The 22,186-nt window shown below is 41.2% G+C and overlaps 1 protein-coding gene across 1 annotated transcript in view; it reads left to right on the top strand.

Moving 5' to 3' along the window:
• The window catches only part of CDKL5 (cyclin-dependent kinase-like 5), a 150,553-nt gene that overhangs the window by 105,776 nt on the left and 22,591 nt on the right, over positions 1 to 22,186 (top strand). Inside the window, exons 8-13 of the mRNA XM_006893829.1 lie at positions 1,813 to 2,002; positions 7,596 to 7,676; positions 12,666 to 12,817; positions 14,776 to 15,742; positions 19,470 to 19,571; positions 19,854 to 19,959. Coding sequence (XP_006893891.1) covers positions 1,813 to 2,002; positions 7,596 to 7,676; positions 12,666 to 12,817; positions 14,776 to 15,742; positions 19,470 to 19,571; positions 19,854 to 19,959 — 1,598 coding nt within the window. The remainder of the gene's footprint in view (positions 1 to 1,812; positions 2,003 to 7,595; positions 7,677 to 12,665; positions 12,818 to 14,775; positions 15,743 to 19,469; positions 19,572 to 19,853; positions 19,960 to 22,186) is intronic.

The raw sequence follows: 22,186 nt of genomic DNA, 5'->3' as shown, positions 1-22,186 counted from the left end.
AAGCAGGGACTACCAGAGGAATGTCTATCTGTGTTTCATTGACTATGCAAAGGCATTTGACTGTGTGGATCATAATAAATTGTGGCTGACTCTGAGGAGAATGGGAATCCCAGAACATTTAATCATGCTAATGCAAAACCTATATTTGGACAAAAAGGTAGTTGTCAGAACAGAGCAGGGTAACAGTGCATGGTTCAAAATTGGGAAGGGTGTACACCAGGGATGTGTCCTATCTCCATACCTTTTCAACCTGTATGCAGAGCAGATTATCTGAGAGGCTGGGCTCTATGAGGAGAATTGTGGCATCAGGATTGGTGGAAGATCTATTAACAATCTGCGTTACGCAGATGACACAACCCTGCTTGCTGAAACTGAGGAGGACCTCCTGCACTTGCTGCAGAGGGTCAAGGACTGCAGCCTTCAGTATGGACTGAGGCTCAATGTCAAAAAGACAAAGATTCTCACCACTGGACCAATTGGTAGCATCAGGATGGATGGCGAAGAGATTGAGATTGTACACAGCTTCCGTTTGCTCGGCTCCACAGTCAACACTCTTGGCACCAGCAGCCAGGAAATTAAAAGACGTATTGCGATGGGAAAGTCTGCTGTTAGGGACCTCTCTGAAGTACTCAGGAGCAACGGTGTGTCTCTGGAGACTAAGGTGCGTCTGATACAGGCCTTGGTCTTTGCAATTACTTGTTATGCATCAGAGAGTTGGACAATGACTAGGGAGGATAGAAGGAGATTGATGCCTTTGAGCTGTGGTGTTGGAGAAGAGTATTGAATGTACCATGGACTGCCAAGAAAACAAACAGATTCATCCTGGGGAGGGTTAAACCAGGCTACTCCTTGGAGGCAAAGGTTCTGGGGCTTCATCTGACATACTTTGTACATGTTGCAAGGAGAGACAGGTCTTTGGAGAGGGACATCATGCTGGGTAGAGTAGAGGGACGGAGCAGGAGGGGAAGACCCTCTGTGAGGTGGATTGATTCCGTGACTGGGGTAATCGGGATGGGTGTGTCAGAGGCGGTGCGGTTGGCGCAGGATAGAGCAGGGTTTAGGGCTGTTGTCCATAGGGTCGCTATGAGTCACAAAGGACTCGACTCGACGGCACATAACAACAACAACAACAACAATAGCTAATGACTTAGAGCATCTTGTGCTTATTGATCATTTGTTTCCCTTCCTTTAAAAAAAAAATTTTAAAGAAAAAAAGTCTATTGTGTTTGGTGGTTGTTTTTTTTTTTTTTTATTTGTTTGCTGGTCTTTTTAAAAAAATTGGTTTGAAGAGAGGTTTATTCCAGTTTCTTTTTAAAATTAGGTTGTTTGTTGTCAGTAGTACATTTTTATGGACTGAATTAAAAAAATTGTAAGATGTAACTTTTTGACATTTTGAGAACTAAAGGATAATTGCCTGGAAAGTATACTTCTTAGGAGTATTTCATTCCCTGCAGTGAGGTGTTACTCATCAGACGTGTGCTCTGTGGTAGGGTTTATTATGCCATTCATGTTCAAAATGTACCCAGATGTGAATAGACTGCAAATCAGTGTGTACTAACTACATTGCTAGTAAATTGATGGTTTTATTTGCTTGGGTTTGTTTCACTTCTGCTCTGAATTTTTACTTGGCTATCTGTAATTCCCCTTTTTCAGCCTTACTTTTTTCCTACATAATATTTTAAATCCTTGAATACATAAATGTACTTTAAATCACTAATCTCTTGGGAATTATTGAAATAATGGTTTTGTTTTGTTTTTTTTTAACATTGCATTTCTTCACTTGCAAAGATAATCTTTCCCTTTGCTTTTCAGGGCTCCCTACGGAAAATCTGTAGATATGTGGTCAGTGGGCTGTATTCTTGGGGAACTTAGTGATGGACAGCCTTTATTTCCTGGAGAAAGTGAAATTGACCAACTTTTTACCATTCAGAAGGTGCTAGGACCACTTCCATCTGAGCAGATGAAACTCTTCTACAGTAATCCTCGTTTCCATGGACTCCGGGTAAGAGGTTTTGCTAAAACCCAAAAGGGAATCAGTGCAGCAATATTTAAAATCATTGTTCATTGGACAAGAGATACTAAGCTGTTCATTGAATACTATCCCTTTCCCAATACAGTGGTTAGAATCCTTGTTTTAAGATTTTATTTTTTTAAATCGTTCATGGCATTTAAGAAAAGGGGGGGATGACAAGAATTTGTAAGTAGGTGCTGGTAATGTTATTTTTTTCTCATTTTAATTCCAATTAAATAAAATTTCTTTTTTAGCAGAAAACATTATTATATTTTAGACTTAAGTTATCTTGGAATTTTTTTTTTAACTCGGTCTTGAACAACTCCAAAAGATGCAAAAAGTATGCATTATTACTGGCTATTTGAGAAAACCTATCAATAGTGACTTGAGCAGTGCTTGCGTTCTGTACAATTAAAGGTTCTTGTTTGAGCTGGAATCTCTTGTCTGTTTGTAGAGAAACATCAGATCCTCTTTTCAGACTCATAGATTGTCTTCGGCACGTTAGACTTGCTAACATACACAGAACTTGTTTTCTGAGCATATGCTAAGAAGAAAAGTATAAACTTTCCCCAAGAAAGGGACATAACTTGCAGAGGGACTTGATTGGAGCAGCTGCTTAGGTTAGTCACGTACAGAGCTGTTTTCCCCTTTTATCTACTCCAAGAGTTGCATTTTCATTTTCATCTACCCTGTTTGGTGGTTGAAACTGGTGTTCCCTGCAAGAACTAGAATCTCACCACGACTTCTTTACTTTTTCTGAAATGCATTATTCTCAAACTAAGTTTTCTGGATTTGCAGAACCCTTATTTTAATCTTTGCCTTTCTGTTGGTCAGTTCAGTCACTTTAAGGAGTACTATTCTCCTCACATACCCCAGCATAGCACCTGCTTGTGCTGACCTTGAGCACTACTGAAGAAATGAAGGGAGAAAACCCTATAACTTCTGCTTCATTTCGTTCCTGTTCTTTCCCCGCTTTCCAGCTGTGTCTGAATTACCTCAGGCGAGTGTCATTTCTTCTAATATTTTTGCTTTTGTAATCCAAAAAGAAGAGAAATTATGACCACTACTTAGGATGTAAATAACTCCCGTCTGTAGTGCCATAGAGTTATTGAACACTTATCATACTAGACAGTGAAAATATGACAATCAATAGTTCAGCAGATAGGAAAAATCTATTAAGAAATTAAGTTAGACATAAGCAATGAATTTCTGTTTCACTTAGAAGAAGTCTATACTCCTTACCATACATAGCGTATGAGACCTTGTCCGATCTGGGCCCGCCTAGCTCCCGAACCTAATCAATGAATCCTAGCTTCTTTCCCCTCTGCTTCCAAATTCTTACCATACTTGCCTTTCTTTTACTGACCACACCACCATCACCATTTTTCAAGATTTTTCCAGCTTTAGGCATTTGAAAACTTCCCAAGAAGGTGCTTCCCAGGCCCAAACCCTTCCCATTCTGTACGTCTCTTAAGTCAGTGGGGCCTTTCTTAAAGGACTTCCTCCCTGACTACCCCCATACTACCCCCACCACCCTCGTAGTCTCTCTTTCCCATGCACCCTTCTTTTGTCAAGCATAAGACTTATCACAGTATCTGATTATATTATTATTTACTCGTTATCAATTTCTCCCTTACTAGACGGTAAACTCCCTAAGGACAGAACTTAGCTATTTGAATTATTGCATTCCTCACATCTGACACAGAACCGAGCACATGTAGTTGTTGTTGTTTTTGTGTACCATCAGATCAGAACAGACCCATAGCTGACCCTCTAGTGGGTTTTCAGAGGCAGTTAATTGTGCAAGAGGAGATTGCCTATCTTTCTCCCATGGAGCAGCTGGTGGACTCAAACTATGTGCCTATGGGATTGCAGCACAGCTTCCTGCCACTAGGCCACCAGAGCTCCCTAAAGTAGGCAAGCAATAAATATCAAAGACACTTCCCAGCTCGCCATCTCTAATGCATCTTTTACCTTTATCACCATTTACACAAATTATTGACAACTGCTGAACTGACCTGTCATTTTCTCTTCACTTCAGTCTGTTCATATTTGTCCTTATGGTCTTCCTTCCAAATAGAACATTAAATTTTATCTCTCTCTTTGTTAAAAAACATTGGCAGAATTTCCAGTGAAATTTCAACTCCTTAGGGTAGCATTGTTGTTGTGTACCATCCAGTCAGAACCAACTTATGACTGCCCTTCTATTGGGTTTTTTGGAGGCAAGAAGTCAAATGAGACTGCCAAACTTTTCACTGCAGATCAGCTTGTGGATTTGAACCACAAGCCTTTAGGCTGGCAGCACTATTCCTTACCACTAAACTGTCAGAGCTCCCTTTAGGTTACCATTAAAAATGTCTTATTCTTAGGTCTCCAGCCTTGCTTCATACCCTTTCCTGTTCCCTTATTTCCTGCCCCTTCCTCTTAATTGGTTCTCATTTCTGTATTTCCATTTCTAGAATGCTCTTAACCCTCAACTCCTGTCCTGGAAATTGTCTCTTCCTACTCCTCCCCCAAGACTCAGGTCAAATGTCTTCCCTCCATAAAGCCTTTCTAGCCTTCTCCAGGCAGGATTCCTGTGGTACAATCGCCTTTTCTTTGTATTGTGTTCATCATTGTATTTTTAGCAATCTAGAATAGTGCCTACTACGCAATAAATGAAGACTGTTTGAACATTTGATCTCAGAACATGAATTGCTGTGACATTAAACTTAGCCTCCTGGCTAACTTGCTCTTTGCCTGAAACTGCCACTAAAAAGGCTCTGTGCTGGAGTCTCTAAAGAGAGGATACACAGGTATCTAATATGATCCCTGTCCATCAGTAACCCACAGACTAGCTGAAGAATTAGAACTTTCCTGTATGAAATAATTAGAAAAATACAACTTATAATAAAGTATATACATTAAAGGATTATCTTTCTTCCTACATTGTGTTTTCTAATATGTCTCGACATGGTTTCAGCCACGAGACTGTCAGACATTCTGGAAAGGCAGAAGTCATAGATGGCTGCATTCATTAGAGGAGGCATTCTGGAGGAGTTGAAGTTTGAAATGGATCTTGAGGAGCAGCTGGTGAGGTACAGGAAGGATGTCATTTCCTTCTTTGTCTGTGAACCTGTTTGTGCACAGACCTCCTCACTAAACATTGTCTATGAAATGCTTGACAGCATATGACAAAGCTGGCTAGAAATAGCCTGCAGGGAAACGGCTCCTGTGACATTTTTACTTCTAATAACTTGAATATTTTTGCATTTTAGTCTGAAAGTATTTGTAGTCTATTAATCAGATTAGTTTCATTTCTTTAGAGGTTGCATGACATCTTTTGAGGTAAAAGTTTGCCGTCATCGTTCTCCTTGAAAATGTCCGCCATAGGTAGCCAAGCACCCAGCATGTGCAAGCTGGCCCTCCTTGCTTTGGAAATGCACTTCACTCACAGTAATGGGTCCACAGGTAGAGGGCTGAGGCTCTGGAGGAAGGCAGCCTCCCTGCCCAAAACGGAACAAAAACCTCTAAAACTAACCAGTTGTCTTTGAGTCCATTCCAACTCATGACAGCCCCCTGACAGCTGGAGTAGGACTCCTTGGGCTCAAGTCTGAGCACCATGTTTACTGCTTGAAAGCCTGTGGCTGAGCCATGTCACTGTCCTGGGCCTCTGGTTCTTCCTGTGTAAAATGTGGAGATAGAGTGCCGCCTATGAGGATGTGAAAACTAACCGCTAGAATATGTGTGGAATGCCCAGATTACTGCCTGGCATCTAATGAATGCTCGGCTATACTTTAAATTTCTATGCTTGAGTTTTGGGATATTAGTTGAAAGAACTCCGAGTGGTAGATTTCATTCCAAAGCACATACTTTTTAATAATTTTGAATTAAGAATTTTCTTGATGTTTTAAAAATGTGTTTTCTAATGTCTTTTTGCTTCCAGCAGTTCATTTTCTTATCAGTGAAATGTCACTTACCAAAAAAAAAAAAAAAATGGAGGGGAGGGGAGATCTGGTAGCACGAGATAGCCTTCATAAGCAAAATATGAATTACTGTGTACCAGCATGGAGCCTCACCAAAGCATGGCAAGTGGCTCTCTCTTGGGGCTGATATTTAATGCACCAACATCAAAAGGAACCTTTGTTCTTCCCTTGGGAGAGACACCTCGGTTTAGAAAGAGTGTGGGCTTGGATCACAGACCTGGTGGCAAATACCAGTTCCACTGCTTTATAATTATGTAACCTACCTTGAACAAGTCATTTCAACTTTCTGATCCTCACCTTCCTCATCTCTAAAATAGGAATAATGATAATACCTGAAGTGACTCGTGCAGCATCACTCCGTTCAGAAATCAGTTTGAAGTTCTTGCCTATGTGTCTGTATTAAGTTCATGCTATTCCTTCCCCTTCCTCCATCTGAAAGATGCTGTCCTACTTCTTCCTGGCTTCACACTTTTCTCATCTTTCAAAAACTCCCTGCAGCTATTACCTAAGGGTCCTGGCCCATCCAGCTGCAGACCAACTAAGCGTCAATTAGAATTTGCAGCTAAACCCTGACTGCTTTCACAGTCTAGCTGTGATTCCTTACATGCAAGGTTTAGATCTCAGCAATGTTCTGTCTCTCCTGTCATAGCTGGCACAGTGTGCAGATGATGTCATAATCATTCCTTTAAAACCTTTTGTTTGAGCTCAAGTACAAACTGGTGTCCCCTTCTTATTTAGTAGGCTGAGAGATTTCAAGGCTTTAAAATGCCTCCATGTTGGCACAGAGGAAAAAGATATTCACAGCCAACTAGCCCTCACCTTTGAGAGCATACATGGCATTGAGCTCTACCAGTCATCTTACCAAATGCTGTAGCATCCATTCAGATACTGCAAAATATGAGAGTTAGCAGAGGGAAGATGGAGCATCTAAATAAAGTTGAACCTTCCCCGCATTTACTTTAGAGATGCATTTGTTAATCTAAGAGCCTCTGCTCGCCTTCTGTTTCAGCTTACACAAAGGAAAGCATTGAAAAGAGACTATTGAAAGGATATATTAAAATAATAGAATGTGGGCTGGAAATCACCTTCCCCACTTCCACGGTCTTTCTGGTGCTGACTTATCACTGCTGTCATCTTCTTTTTTTTTTTTTACATCTGTTTCCAAGACAAAATATGTTTTTGTGAAAAAGGCATAAGAATTTAATCTGATGTACTATCATGTCCTCCAACTCACTGTCAGTAATTCAGAATTGACTTGTCTACAAAACCAGACTTCAGATTTTTTTTTTCAGATTTTTCAGTATTCTGCTTCAGAGTTTTGTGTTTTCATTTGTGTTACATGCTTTAGAATTGTCTGCCTAGTTTGGTCTTATCTTTCACCTGTGAATTTTCCTGCTAGTGATTCCATACCCAACTTACACTATTAATCTGTGCCTGAGGTGCATAGAAATTACATATAAAGGTGATTTTAATTGATGCAAAGACAGTAACTCCTGTCCATCCATGGCCTTCTTCAGTTCTCTAAGATGGTGTGTCTCACACACACACACACACACACTCTCTCTCTCTCTCTCTCTCTTTCCCCATAGGCTAACATTTCTGTCTTGTTTTTCTTGCAGTTCCCAGCTGTTAACCATCCTCAGTCTTTGGAGAGAAGATACCTTGGAATCCTAAATAGTGTTTTACTCGACTTAATGAAGGTGGGACAAATTGATGGATGTGTCTTTGTGTAAACTGTCTTTTGTGTGTGTCTTTTTGTGTGCATCTGCTTTGGGAATGAAATGTTTTGTTCATAGATATATATGATGGTGGATATGGGGGACAGCATGTGGTTTATTTAAAATTAAAACATCTGGCATGATACCATTCCATCTAGACAGAATCACAAGATACCTAAATTATATTCCTAAAATGGACCAAACAGTAAAAAATCTGTTAGCCCTCAAGAACAATCCTAAAAAAAAAAGGTGATATTTCAGATCTTCCATCATCTGTACAAGGAGCCCTTGACAGTAAGAACTCTCCAGCTGCTCCTTGGGAGAAAGAGAGGCAGGGCTTGTATCAGGCTTCTCATCTCACAGAACCATTGGAGGGTTGCTGTGCGCTGGGATAAATTCCACAGTGTCAGGGTAATCCACACAGATTTTACCCATTGACCTGATTCTTTTCTAATTTGGCTTCTCACCCAAATGGATTTGCTTTTTCTGGCTCTCTTTCTGACACATCAGTCACTGCTGCCTACCACAGCCCAGGTGCTCTCTCTCAGGCTGCGACGCCTGGAACATCTTCCTGCAATGGATTAGTGAGAAGATTCTCTTGCTTTCTCTCTCTCTCTCTCTTCCCTCTCTAAAGTTTTTCTTCCCGGGACACAGAACTCTTTTATTCTTCTGCTTTCTTTGCAGTCAGCCAGTGCATAGCAATTGTTAGTTGTTCGGTAGTAGGCTTGGAAAAACACCTGTAATGGGTCAATTTTATTTTGTAGCCATTCAGTAAAAGGCCCAAATAAGTGGTCCTCGCACTGCCCACAGAGCTTTTCAGTGTGTACTTAGCACAGTTGGAAAGTGCTGATCCATTGAGGACTTTACTTTGGTACAAAGTATGTTAATCTGTGTTCCAAGGAACACTTTAAGCTGATGTGGAGGAGGAGGTGGGAAGGCAGTATGGCCCTGGGGAAAGACCACATACAGTATAACCTTTCGTACAGATTCACAATGTTCAATAACTTATAAAGGCCTCCAGAAGTCCCACAGTAAAACATTTATGTCTCACCCAGCATTTCACAAATCTCATTAAATACCAAATGCTTTTGTATATATGCATAATCTAAAACCTTAGTACTCCTTTGAACACAGATTGAGGAATGCTGTTTAAGAAAAGAACCCTTCAAAGCTCTTTTGGTTAATTAGGCATAAATTTTCACTTAAGTAAGTTGGGGTTTGTCAATACACTTTTTCATGTAATTGGTATTTGTTGCACAAGCATTTCATTATTTGGTAACTTTTAAAAATGAAAACAGAATAAAGTAGGAAGATTCAGTGCAATATAATATCATGTTTTCTGCCTTTGCTTTTCATTTCCAATAATTTAGCATTTTTATATTCAATTCTCAGACCTCAGTATGGCACTTTGTCAGTTACCATTATAGTGCCTGAGAAAAGTAATTTGGAAATTAACCTTTCTTTTCCTAATATAAAAATTCATTGTCAGCAAGCCCATTCTGACTCATAGCAACCAAACCCTTTGGGACAGAGTCGAATTGCCCCATAGGATTTGAGACTATAAACCTTCGTGGAAACAGACTATCATAACTTTCTCCAATAGAGAAAGTGGGTTAGTTCGATCCACCAACCTTTTGGCTTGCAGCTTAGCATTTCACTATTATGCCATTAAGTCTCCTATTCATTTAATATATTCACTCTTGGGTTTTATAAACATTAAATGAGCATTTAAACTGAAATGTATATTTAGAAGGAGCATAGATTATAAGTGTTCATCTCAGATTTTATGATATAAACTTGTCTGTGTAATCCCACCTAGATCAAGATATAGGAAAACATTGCACACCTGCCCCTCTCCTTGTACAGAAGCCACTGTTCTGACTTCTGACTCAGTAGCTGAATACTGCTTTGTTATTGAATGATATGGAGATAAAATAATCTGTTTTATCTTTTACTTATTTTTGAAAAAGAATGTTTAACATGAATAACACCAAGTATCATTTCATGGTACAAAGAAATATACTCTGCTTCCCACTCTCCAAAGTTGTCTTGATGATTTGGTTCATATTAAGTACCTAAAGTGGCTGTCTCATCCAGCTTCTATTTTTTTATCAGCCATTTTAGTGGGGTTACAAGTCACCAGAATTAATGAAATCACTTGTGATTTTAAAATTAGCTGTAGTCATTATATTGGTCTGTTATAGTGAAAAAAATAATAATCATTGGTTTTCCCTGTCATACTGAATTGTAGACACTATTTCTGGGTTTTATACTGTCCACATAATGACCTCATTTTTTCAGGTAATTTGAAAATTAACATATTTATTAATAAGTAGAAATATAGTTCTTTGTTCATATATGCAATAATTTCTCTTTTTATAATGTTATATAGTATACGACTATGCTAATGTGCATTTGACTTCTAATTAAAAGACTATTTAAAAGATTATTCAAGGACAGACTTTGCTTTAAAAAAAGTATCTTACAGTTGAAGAAACCACTTTGCTGTTAACTGTTTTACTACCATTGACACCAAAATAATTTTACACTTCTACATAGTTTTTGTTCTCTAATAAGGAAGAAGAAAGGACTGAAATTATTTCAGTTGTGTGCCTGAATCAACATGAATGTCAGCTCACTTGCGTATTAAATGGTGGCCTGGGCTTCTACAGTCAGAATCTTTCAACCCAAAGTGAATATTTTAGTTGCTAGTAAGATCACATTTCAGATTTTCTGTGGTGCTAGGTTAGAGTTAAGTCTGGTTTGTTGGGAGTGAATATAGGCTTGTTGTCACTGTTCAGTCTGGACCACAAAGAAAGTAACTGTGGGCAGAAGCAATGAAAGTAAGCTTGAGATGGATTTGGGAATGCCTGCATTTCATCTTCGTCCTTCCTCTGGGAAAGATTGCTGGTAGCTCAGAAAATGAATTTCACTGTACTCTACTCAATATTGTGAGGTTATATTCCCTTTTTTATTTGCTTAAATAAAAATTTAAAGGAGCTCTGGTGACCTAGTGGAAGAAGCTGCACTATAATCCCAAAGACACACAGTTCAAGGGCACCAGCTGCTCTGTGGGAAAAGGATGGACAGTCTCCTCCCATGTGATTAACTGCCTCTGAAAACCTGCCAGAGGGTCAGCTTCAGGTTTGTTCTGACTCAGTGGTACAGAACAACAACAACAACAACTAAAAATTAGCATTAATAATGATTCCACTTTTTATAATCTCATCCAATTACTAATGAACTAAGTAATAAATAATAGTCAAAGAAATCAGAGAATCTAATATATGCTATATAAGACAGATTAGTCAAGAACATTTATATAAGAATAGATACGTAAGCAGGAAAATAAGAAAACATGCTACAGGCAATGAGAAAACATGTAAAAATTATCAAATCTGTTTTCACTCTTCCTCCCCAGCACATCTCTGGCAACTATTGATCTTTGCCCTATCTCTACCTTTGCCTTTTACATATGTCATATAGTTGGAAGAGGTACCATTTTACAAATACATAATTTATAGGCACAAAAGAATATGAATTCCTGTTGTTGATGAAGGTGTCAGGACATACAATTGCTGCTCCAAGTATAATTTGAGACCTTTCTAGAGGGTAACCTAGCAACACAAAGAAAAGGTCTTTTAATTTTTCCTTACCAACCAATTCCATTGCTGGGAGTTTGTACCCCCAAGTTTTTGGGTGTTCATCACATTAATTGTAGTTATGAAAAGCAGCAACCATCTCAATGTTCAGCATGGAAGACTGGTTTACTAAATCATGGTACATCAGTTCTATAATATTCTGTATCCCAAATCAAAGCTTACTGCCATTGGATCAGTTCCAGCTCGCAGCACCCCCCAGGGCAGGAACTCTGTAGGGAAGCCAGTGTCTCCTCTTCTCCCTCAAAGCAGCTGGTGGGTTCTAGCTGCTGACATTTTGGTTAGCAGCCAAATTCTTCAAGGACAGCAACTCTGGAGCTCCACATTGTTCGTACTCTAGTCGTTAGAAAGCACTCTGGATTATTAAGTACATTGTTCCTAAAGATGCACTGTTTATCACTAGGGAATTTGTAAAAACTAATGAGGATATGGAGCGCTTTTTGGAGGCAAATATCATGAGGCTTCGCCTCACATACTGCGGGCATGTTGCTAGGAGGGTTTATTCCTTGGAGAGAGATATGATGCTGGGGAGGGTGGACGGTTGGCAAAAGAGAGGAGAACCCTCAACCTGGTGGATTGACACGGTGACAGCCGCAATGGTCTCTTGTGTGCCAGGAAGTGTGAGGATGGCACAGGGCAGAACAGGGTTTCAGTCTGTTCAGAGGGTTGCTATGAGTCATACTTGACTGATGGCTCCTAACAACAATGACGACAATGAAGTTACACCCGTAGGGTTGAACCTTTTTACTGCTATGTAATGATATCTTAAGAAAAAAACCCAAAATAATATACAAAGACTAGTACAGATTGTTGCATGTACATCAGTGCTTTTTGAGTAAAATAAAAGGAACATATACAGATCTGTGCACAGTCTGTCTTTGGGAAGATGCACAGAAACTGCCAACACTGGTTATTACCAGGGAGGGAAACTTGGTACTGTGGGGACTGGAGAAGTTATATGAGTACATGTTCTGTTGTGTTAATGTATTACTTACATGTTGTAAAAGTGTTATTTCTTATTAAATAAAAAGTGCCAGATATAAAACTTACGTGTACAGTAGGATTCCATTTTTTGAAAAGAAGAAAATAGGTCTATATGATGCTCAGAAAAGGACTGGGTTTATGGGTGACTTTGATAGCTCTTCTTTTTTGTTCTACTTTTCTTTCTTGCTGTTTTCGTGAACTTTGTTTCATAGATATTCTGCTATAACCAGCTATTTGTTTGATAAGAAAAATAAGTAAAATTTTTACTAGAATTTAAATTTGAGTTTGTGGTATTCTTACCAATCTTCAATTTTATTTTTTTTTAAAGAATTTGCTGAAGTTAGACCCAGCTGACAGATACTTGACAGACCAGTGTTTGAACCACCCTACATTTCAAACCCAGAGACTTTTGGATCGTTCCCCTTCAAGGTCGACAAAAAGAAAACCTTACCATGTGGAAAGCAGCACACTGTCTAATAGGTAAATATTCCCTTTTAAGGAGATGCAGATGCAGTGCCGGTCGTACAAGTAGGTGGAGGAGGTGGCTGCTCAAATGATGCAATTAAAGGAAAGGAAAGCCCTCCTTATTCAAAAATATCTTCCTTATGCTTATTATATGATTCAGAACCCACAGTTAAAGAGCTGTGTGGGTCTTAAAGGCTTTCTTATCTTTAACAAGTGTATTATAGAAACTTGTACATTCCTAGGGAAAGGTAGCACTAGGTTAGCAACTAAGGGGGTTTTGAGCCTCAAGAGTTGAAGATTCCATGTAAGTGAGATCAAAGGATAAGGTTGGCAATTGCACCAAGCAGTGTGTGTGTGTGTGTGCGCATGTATGCGTGTATATGCACACACACATTTTCATACATTACTTTTGTCTACAATTAATCTGTGATGGAAAGAAAATTTCCAAATCAACCCATCTTCAACAATAGTACTATTTCCAGCAAAATTTTCTAAATACATTGTAAGAAGTATATTATGTGCATTATTATTCATTTGAAAACACCTTAACCTACCTCACACTAAAATGAAATCCGGTCTTTTAAAAAGTTAAAAGGGAACGGCCTGACCTTGCAGTGATGCTGGTTTGTCAGACTCAGCTTTCAAATAGTGGCCAAGGCTTTCTTCTGGATGTGTAGAGAATCATCCACTGCCACAGAGTTGCTTCTCATCCATGATGACCCTCCAGTGCGTTTCCAGGGCTGTGAGTCATTAGAGGGAGAAGACTGCCCATCTTTCTCCCACAAAGCTTCTGGTGGTTTCGAACTGCCCAAGACATACAGCACAACTCGCTACAGACTACACTACTGGAGATCCCTTTTGTATTTATAATTTAAACTGTGTATGTATATGTGTGTGTGTGTATGGTTTTATATATTGTTGAGTTGGAACCAACCTACAGCTGACCCTTCAGCAGGTTTTGGTTTTCAGAGGCAACTAATAACTTGGGAGGAGATTGCCCATCTTTCTCCCACAGAGTAGCTGGTGGGTTTGAACCACATGCCTTTGAGTTGGCAGTGCAACTCCGTAACACTAAGCTACCAGAGCTCCCACATATATGTATATCCATATGTGTGTGTGTGTGTGTGTGTTTTCAACTAAGAAATGAAGTTTTAAGTTCTAAAGAAGGCCTCAGTAAGTTTTAAGCACTTAAGTGTAAAATATAAAATAATGAAATTGTGTTTTTTGAAGACAAATGGACTCATTCAGATTCCTGTGTTCCATTTAGGGTGGAATTCTGGCTAGTCTACCTGGAGCCATCTGAACAGTTAGAGATGGACTCGTGTTTAGTATGCAAGGAGTTCTTTTCAGAGACTAATGTTATTCCCACTTCTCTAAAGCAAACACTGATCATGTTTGCCTAAAGCTCACAGTTTGCACATTGTGTGTGTGTGTGTGTGTGTGTGTGTCATTTTCTTTTATTGACTTCACTGCTAGAATTCTCATTCTTTGACTCCACAGGCTAAAAACAAAAGAAAAGTTGGTGACTGTGTACATGCTGCGTGCATGTGTGTCTAAAGCATGCTATGTGTTTTATCGATTAAAAAAGTCCAAAGACATTTTAACCTTTAAGTGTAAATGTTGCTTTCTGACATTCAAACAAACAAGAGTTGCAAAGAGTCCATCTACAGCTCAGCTCTCCTGTTCCTAGCAAACATTCAGTACCAGATGCACAATGGAATAGTAGTGTGGCAAGAGCAAAATATCACTTAGAACCTCTGACGGCAGCAGGTTCGCTGAGCATTTAATGATGCCACAGTGACTTCTGCAGGCCAGTGTGTGCAGAGTGTCCTGCTCTGATGTACTCACTTTTTCTTGGTAGGCTCTTTGGTCCTGGTAGGCATGTACTTGGAGGCTAATCTTTCTGAAATGTGATACTTGGTGTGTGCTTGCTGTTGAAGCGAACTCACAGACTTCTTTTGTTTTTAACGTAGAAGCCAAGCCAGCAAAAGTTCGGCTCTGCAGTCTCACCACAGGTCAAACAGTAAGGACATCCAGAACCTCAGCGTGGGTATATCCCGGGCCGACGAAGGGCTTCCCGCCAATGAAAGCTTCCTCAATGGAAACCTCGCCGGAGCCACACTCAGTCCAATGCACACCAAAACCTACCAAGCAAGCAGCCAGCCTGGGGCTGCCAGCAAAGATCTCACCAACAATAACATACCGCACCTTCTTAGCCCCAAAGAAGCCAAGTCCAAAACTGAGTTCGATTTCAATATTGACCCAAAGCCTTCCGAAGGCCCAGGCACGAAGTACCTCAAGTCCAGCAGCAGATCTCAGCAGAACCGGCATTCATTTATGGAGAGCTCACAGAGCAAGGCCGGCACCCTGCAGCCCAGTGAGAAGCAGAGTCGCCACAGCTACATCGACACTATCCCCCAGTCCTCTAGAAGTCCTTCCTACAGGACCAAGGCCAAGAGCCACGGGGCGCTGAGTGACTCCAAGTCTGTGAGCAATCTTTCGGAAGCCAGAGGCCAAATCACAGAGTCCAACACCAGTAGATACTTCCCATCCAGCTGCTTGGACTTGAACTCTCCCACCAGCCCAACCCCTGCCAGGCACGGTGACACAAGAACTTTGCTCAGCCCTTCGGGGAGAAATAACCGAAGTGAGGGCACCCTTGACTCGCGCCGAACCACAACCAGGCATTCCAAAACGATGGAGGAGTTGAAGTTGCCTGAGCACATGGACAGCACCCATTCCCACTCCCTGTCTGCCCCTCACGAATCCTTCTCCTATGGGCTGGGCTACACCAGCCCCTTCTCCTCCCAGCAGCGTCCTCACAGGCACTCAATGTATGTGACTCGAGACAAAGTGAGAGCCAAAGGCCTGGACGGCAGCATGAGCATAGGGCAAGGGATGGCTGCCAGAGCCAACAGCCTGCAACTCTTGTCACCACAGGTACAGCTTAGGACCTTGACCAGCTCATTGGCTTCATGGGAAGGGGGTGCAGAGGATGTGAATAGGGTCAGTTTTCAATTCCCCGTATTGCAGGAGGACTGGATTCCTTGATAGGCTGTGTTAGAACTGTTTAAAAACAAAACATCATTTCTTCCTTTAACTCAATTATTGAATACCCAAAAGTTAGTTTGTAGAAATCTGTTTTCTTTCTCAAGTGTTACTTTCTGGCATATTTTGTTGGGAGAATTGTCATTTGATTTATAGTAGAGTTCATCAGACCCGGGGGTGGGGGGGGGTGTCCCTTTTTTTCAGTCTCTCAAAATCCTTCGTAAATTCATGTGTGTTTAATCTCTCTGAACCACATTTGTGGAAATGAAACCTCTTTGCTGTTATCTTTCTGATACCTTAATTGAATTTTAAAAGCCTTTCATTTACCCAGAATTGTAGCTAAATTTCACTTACACCAGGGTGAATGTCACTTGTCAGTCTTTTGGATTGTTTTTACATCCCCAGGCAATCTTTTTAGCCTAATGCTTCCTCCACCTTATTGCCCTATAGACTCCAGAATTTACACCTGTTTATAAGAAGTAGCATATTTGCAATAGAGTGCATGTCTGTAAATGGGGTTTTCATAATAAGCCACATCCACCTGCATCAACAAAAATAAGGTAGAAAACAGGCAAAGTTGGGAGCAGAAAAAAATTTTACCTAAAGAGTGCGTTTTGCTTTTAGAGGATGCAGAAGTCAATTTTTTTTCGTGTTGGCAAAATACCAGAGATGGACTAAGTCATGGAGGGCTTAGCAAAATGAGAGTGAGGGTGGGGGGTTCTCAATAAATGAGCAACCCGGGGAGCTGCAGAGTAGCTCAGAACTTGGACACTAACGCCGGGCTTTGAATCCTCGTTCTGTAGTTTGTTTCAGATGCTGGAAACTTGGGCAAGTTCCATAATCTCTGTGCTCAGATTCCTCATCTGAGGGGAGGTTGTGAGGCTGACAGGCAAACATCGCATCCGGTGCCTGGTGCCTCCGAAGTACTGGGAGGAGGGGCTGCCTTTGTTGCTGCTGCTGTTAGGCTGAGGGTTTCGTGGAGCCACTGAGGCCCTTCTCTGCTGAGTGTTCTTAGGCATTCCAGTGTCTAAGATGGAGGGTTCTCACCCTTTGGAAACTCACCTTTTTCCCGGGGAGGGAGGATTAGATGATGCATAGGACAATTAAAGAATTGCTAAGAGCTGCGTTCGTATGGCGACTGACTATGACTAGAAGTTGAAAACGGAGAAATCACTATGAGCAGAAACAGGGCCTCTGCACGCTCTTCCTTTGGGCTGAGATGCAGAGGTGGATGGGAAAAGAGGATGTTGTTGCCACAGCTAACCCTCCAGTGGGTTTGCAGAGGCAGCTAAGCACACTGGAAGAGATTGCCCATCTTTCTCCTGGGGAGCAGCTGGAGGATTCGAACCACGTGCCTTTGTGTTGATAACACAACTCCTTTCTGCTAAGCCAGTACAGCTTAGAGGAAGATGGCTGGGTAAGTGGTGGGGGAGCCATTGTTCGAGGATTTAGTACCGGTGCTAGGGATTTAGTGCAGCACTGTGATAGGCTATCATTAGAAAAGTGAAAGACACGGTGTGCTTTTGGAGTGAGTAAGCTGTTTGCGGCCACTTAACAGAGAGGTAGTTAGACTTCCTGTATTGTAGCAGTGTTCCTGCTGTGCTGTCTGAACAAAGAGTGGGGATCACAGTCCAGGCAGGACTGTGAGAGGCTCCCAGAGGGAGTGGCATCTGAACAGAGGTCTCTAGGATGCTTGGGATTTAAGGAGGGGAAGAGAACAGTGGAGAGGACATGAAGAAAGAGGCCTGGGACAAGGAAGAAAGCATTGCAAGGAGAAGGAGGCAGCTGCTGGGGTGAGCAAGGCGCCATTGGGAGCAGCTGTGGTGATGAGCCCAGCATGAGCTGGGAGTGTCAGCGGTCCACGCTGGGTGAGTGACACCTGTCAGGAATTTGGGCCACCATTCATTTTACTGTATCATGTATCATGCTGGTGTGTTGAGTTGGAAGTGTCCCTGGCCCTCTGCGTAGAGATGTGATCAGAGAGAGTGGAAAGGAGGTATTTGAGCCCAGGTAAAAGGGAAGGGTAGAGGTGCATGTTTGCAAAGTGTGCAGTGGGAGTGCTGGGAAGGCTCCGCAGAGGGTAGAGAGAACCTCCAGGGTCCCTGGAGATCCACCCGCAGACACTGTCCACAGACACTGTCTGCACCAAGTAAAGGGCCCGGCTTTAAGCCTAGTGTAAGACAAGAGTAAGCAAATTAGAAAGCTACCTGCCAGGAAAATGACAAGTGATTGTCTTTCTGAGAAATCCAGAAAAAGAGTTTTGTGAACATGGTGGTTACAAAGCTGAACAAAGCACAGATGTCTGGTGGCAAGAGGTTGTGTTGCAATCCCAAAGGCACAGGGTTCAAATCTATCAGTTGTTTTGAGTCAGTCCCCACTCATTGGCACACAACTGCAACAAAGACCGGACGAGACTCTTATTGAATTTTAAGTACAGAGTAAGAGGTAGGGGGCCAAGATGCGAGACAGTACAACTTTAATGCAGCAAAGATGGTAAGAGGTTTGAAAGCATTAAGACTAAATCATGGACTCGGTCTCCTGTGAGTGTTGCTGCCACCTTTAAAAGCAAGGGAACAGGACTAACCCAGCCTCTTCAGAGTTTAAATTAGATGGAAATACTTTCTTTCCCAAAGTACATTTCTTTTCAAAGTAGTATTAGTTTTTAGAGGCCTTTATAAATAATACACATGATCAATTTCCAATGAAATCTTTTCACAAAGTAACAAGAAGAAAGGCTACATGAAATGACTGCAAATGTGGATTTCCCAGAATCTTCTCATAGTACAATTTAGAGTGAAAAGAATCACATTTTAAAATTTTAAGGAAAAGGTTTTTGATATGTCACATAAAAGATAATTCTCGTCCTATGTGCAGCATACCGATATGCAAGGGAAGCAGCTTCTCCTAATGATTTGTTGATTTTTGTTCCTTATTCTTATCCTCTGAGGGGAAAGAATTCTACCTCCCCCTCAGCAAACACCACTATGGGCTGAAAGCTGCTCTGAGCCCGTGAGTCACTTCCCTAATAGAGATCTTTACTTCTCTGGAGATGAAAGTGTCATGCATATGGCTGAGGAAGCATTAAGCATACGTGGCATTGTCCTAGAGAAGATGAGGAGAATTTAGATTCGTAAGCTACAGTAGTTAGGGAATCTTGAGACAAAATTTATTGGGAGTACTTGTTCTGTTCCTTGATAGAGTCAAAGAACATTTCCTTTTCCTCTGAATTTACCACAAGTCTTTTTTTCATAAAAGAAAGTAATTCTGGAGTGCTGCTCAGACTCATACATGCTAGACTATTGAAATATTGAGAGATACCTTCAAAACAGTCATTAATTGCATTATTATCAGGCTAATTTATTTCCTACCTGCCTTAACTATAATGAGAATTTCACATTCCTTTTGTGGAATTTGTTAGACATAATTTTGCATTCATCAAATGATTCATTCTTTCTGAGTTACCTCATATTTAGCCAACTTAGGTTTTGTTTGTTTGTTTGTTTGTTTGTTTTAGCTCTTAGGATTCTAATGACAGTAAAAGAAGCCTACTGTGAGTTAAGTAGTTTCCATCCCTGGAAACAGGGGCACGCTCGTAAATCCTTTCCGCTTTGACTTCCAGCCTGGCGAGCAGCACCCTCCAGAGATGACAGTGGCAAGATCTGCGGGTAAAGAATCCTCTAGAGAAGGCACATCTTCGTTCCACTCCCGCCAGAAGTCTGAGGTCTGCATTCTTCAGAAATGCTGCATTTCACTGTAAAAACCAATCTGTTTTGTTCGGTAGCATCACAACCTTGTCTTTTGAAAGTGATTCATGCCCAGCCTTTCCCACAAATAATTCCTAACTGGCTTGCAAAACAAGTCCTTTTCCTCCTAGCATATTTCTGCATTTTCTCTTGGATAGATACTTGCGTAAACAATAGACTGATTAGGCACTGTGCTCAGTTTGCAGGCAGCCTTGCTTTGAACTCCTTGTTTCATTTTTCTGAACTTGTTTCCCCCTCAGGGTGGAGTCTATCATGATCCCCACTCCGATGACGGCACAGCGCCCAAAGAAAATAGACATCTGTACAATGATCCTGTCCCAAGGAGAGTTGGCAGCTTTTACAGAGGTAAGCCCCGGTCCTACCACCCCCCAGGTGCCTTTTCTCTTCCTCCAGGAAACCTTCAGCTCTGCATCACATCCTCCCCATTTCGGCTAAGTTCAGAGCTCTAGCCTTTTGGCCTACGCAGTAACCTTCCCGAGTGTTCCCTGCCTCCAGTCCTACTCTCAGAGCTTGGGCCCCCTTGCTTCTCAGTGCAGTATCTTCACTGGTCACCACCTTCAGAGTGCCCATCAGTGTAATGACTAGAGCGATCCTTCTGCGGCTGTGTTCTAGCCATACCACCCATTCATTCCGTTAAGTCAGACACTACCAGTTATCTCATCTAGTTTAAGATATGTCAGTGAGCAAGACAGCCAAAGATCCCCTGCCTGGGAAGCTCATGAGGGTAGATCAACATTAAATGTAATGATGAGATAAACTATTAAGAGAGTCAGTGCTACAGAAGGAGAAAGTATAGCAGGCAGGCTTCCTTACCCTCCGTTCTCCAATCCCAGTCCTCTATCTTGTCTCCTTTGGTGGCTTCCCATTGGCATCAGGAAAAAGCTGAACCCCTTATTCTTTAACTGCTGCCCCCCAACCCCCTCTTTGCCTCTCAGAGGTCCAGCTTGTGGAAGTTAAAACATCTAGCCTGAAGGGCACTGCTCCCCCTGCTATTTGGGTCCCTTCCTTTTAAGACTTCTACTTTAGGGCCCTGCCCTGGGTTTTGTCTTACCATCAGTGGTTCCCATACCTTGTCTGTGCTGCGCTGACCAGTCATCCGCATTTCTCCTCCTCCTTCCCTTCCTTCACCCTCATGGACTAGCACACTGCCTGGCACAGTTGAGCAGATACCTGTCACACGGCTTCAGGGAATCATGGTTAGCAGCGCGGCACACTGCACATTGTGCCCTCAGAGCTCCACGACCTCAAGGAAATCGTCAACAGTGCTTGCATGATTTTCCAAATGGACTTTGATTTTTAACAAGCAACTAAACCAGATGCTTGTGGGGTCATAAGAATTCTGGACATTAGTAGAAAAGAGTAGTACCTTTCAGTAGCTGTTATGATAATGGAGTATAAAGACCGAGGGCGTTCCAGCCTCTTGGAGGGAGATTGAAAGCAGGGCAAGAGCAAGGTCCTGGGGTTGAGAAGGCTCAGCTACTTAAAGCTTTTAAGAGTCACCATACCCTTTTTTCAGCCTATCACACTCAGTGCCTGTTATTACTTGTGTTTGAGGAGGACGGCTGCAAGGAGTAAGAATTGGGGAGAAGCATGGCCATTTTCATCAGGAAGCTGAACTAAATAAATGCCTAGAAATCATTACCCTTGCATGGATTCTGACTCATTCTGAACTACCCCAAAAGGGTTTTTAAGACTGGAAAGCTTGGAGGAAGGCAGAGTGCCTGTCTTTCTTTCATGAATCAAGTGGTAGAACTGAAACCACTTACCTTGGGGCTGGCAGCCAAGCATGTAACCATTATGCCATTAGAGCTCTTGAAGAAATGCATCGATGTGTTACTCAGTAGTCAATGTATAGAGAATAATTTGATTATTCGGTTTCCTCCCAACCCCACTTCTTTTGGACATGCATAGGCATTCTTTCAGTACATTTTTTCCCCTGATACTGGAATTAATTTGGAATCTATGGAACAAAAATTTGAGCTCTGACTCAAGTTTATTAAAACAAAATATAGTGTACATGAGCACACCCCTTTTCTTCTATCATTGTCAATTTTACTGCCAAGATAGACATGTATTATTGCCATCCCTATCTCTAGAATATATAAATATTAATATAAAGTAGTAATCTGGAAATGCAGTTTTGTTTTGATTGCCAGTAATTTTTTTAAAATTTAAGCAACTCATTTACCCACCTCATAAGTCCACTTATGGATTTGACATTAGTACATTTTCATCCAAAAGTGCAGAAATAGAAGATTTAACTAGAGGAAACATCTAGAGACCAGTCATGACAGTATTGCCGAAGTATTATTGATGTTTCCACAAAATATGTCCCATTTCTATGGTCGTATGTCAAGTCCAATGACTTCATTTATCTTTATATACAGCATATATATTTTCCTTTTTCATAAAGTTTGTTTTTATTTAAGACCAAGCATAGACAATGGCATAGAAGAATGCCTCCAGGAAACAAATAGGGACATATTTGCTTACACATATTGTAGTTTGTCTTTCTGCTCATTCTTGGATTAAGATATCAGAGAAGAAATAATATCTTTGTGCAAATAACTGA

This window comes from Elephantulus edwardii, unplaced genomic scaffold, assembly GCF_000299155.1.
Source record: "Elephantulus edwardii isolate Elephantulus edwardi_28Jun2011 unplaced genomic scaffold, EleEdw1.0 scaffold00131, whole genome shotgun sequence".
Classification (NCBI taxonomy): Eukaryota; Metazoa; Chordata; class Mammalia; order Macroscelidea; family Macroscelididae; genus Elephantulus; species Elephantulus edwardii.
This window is presented reverse-complemented; position numbering and strand designations above follow the sequence as displayed.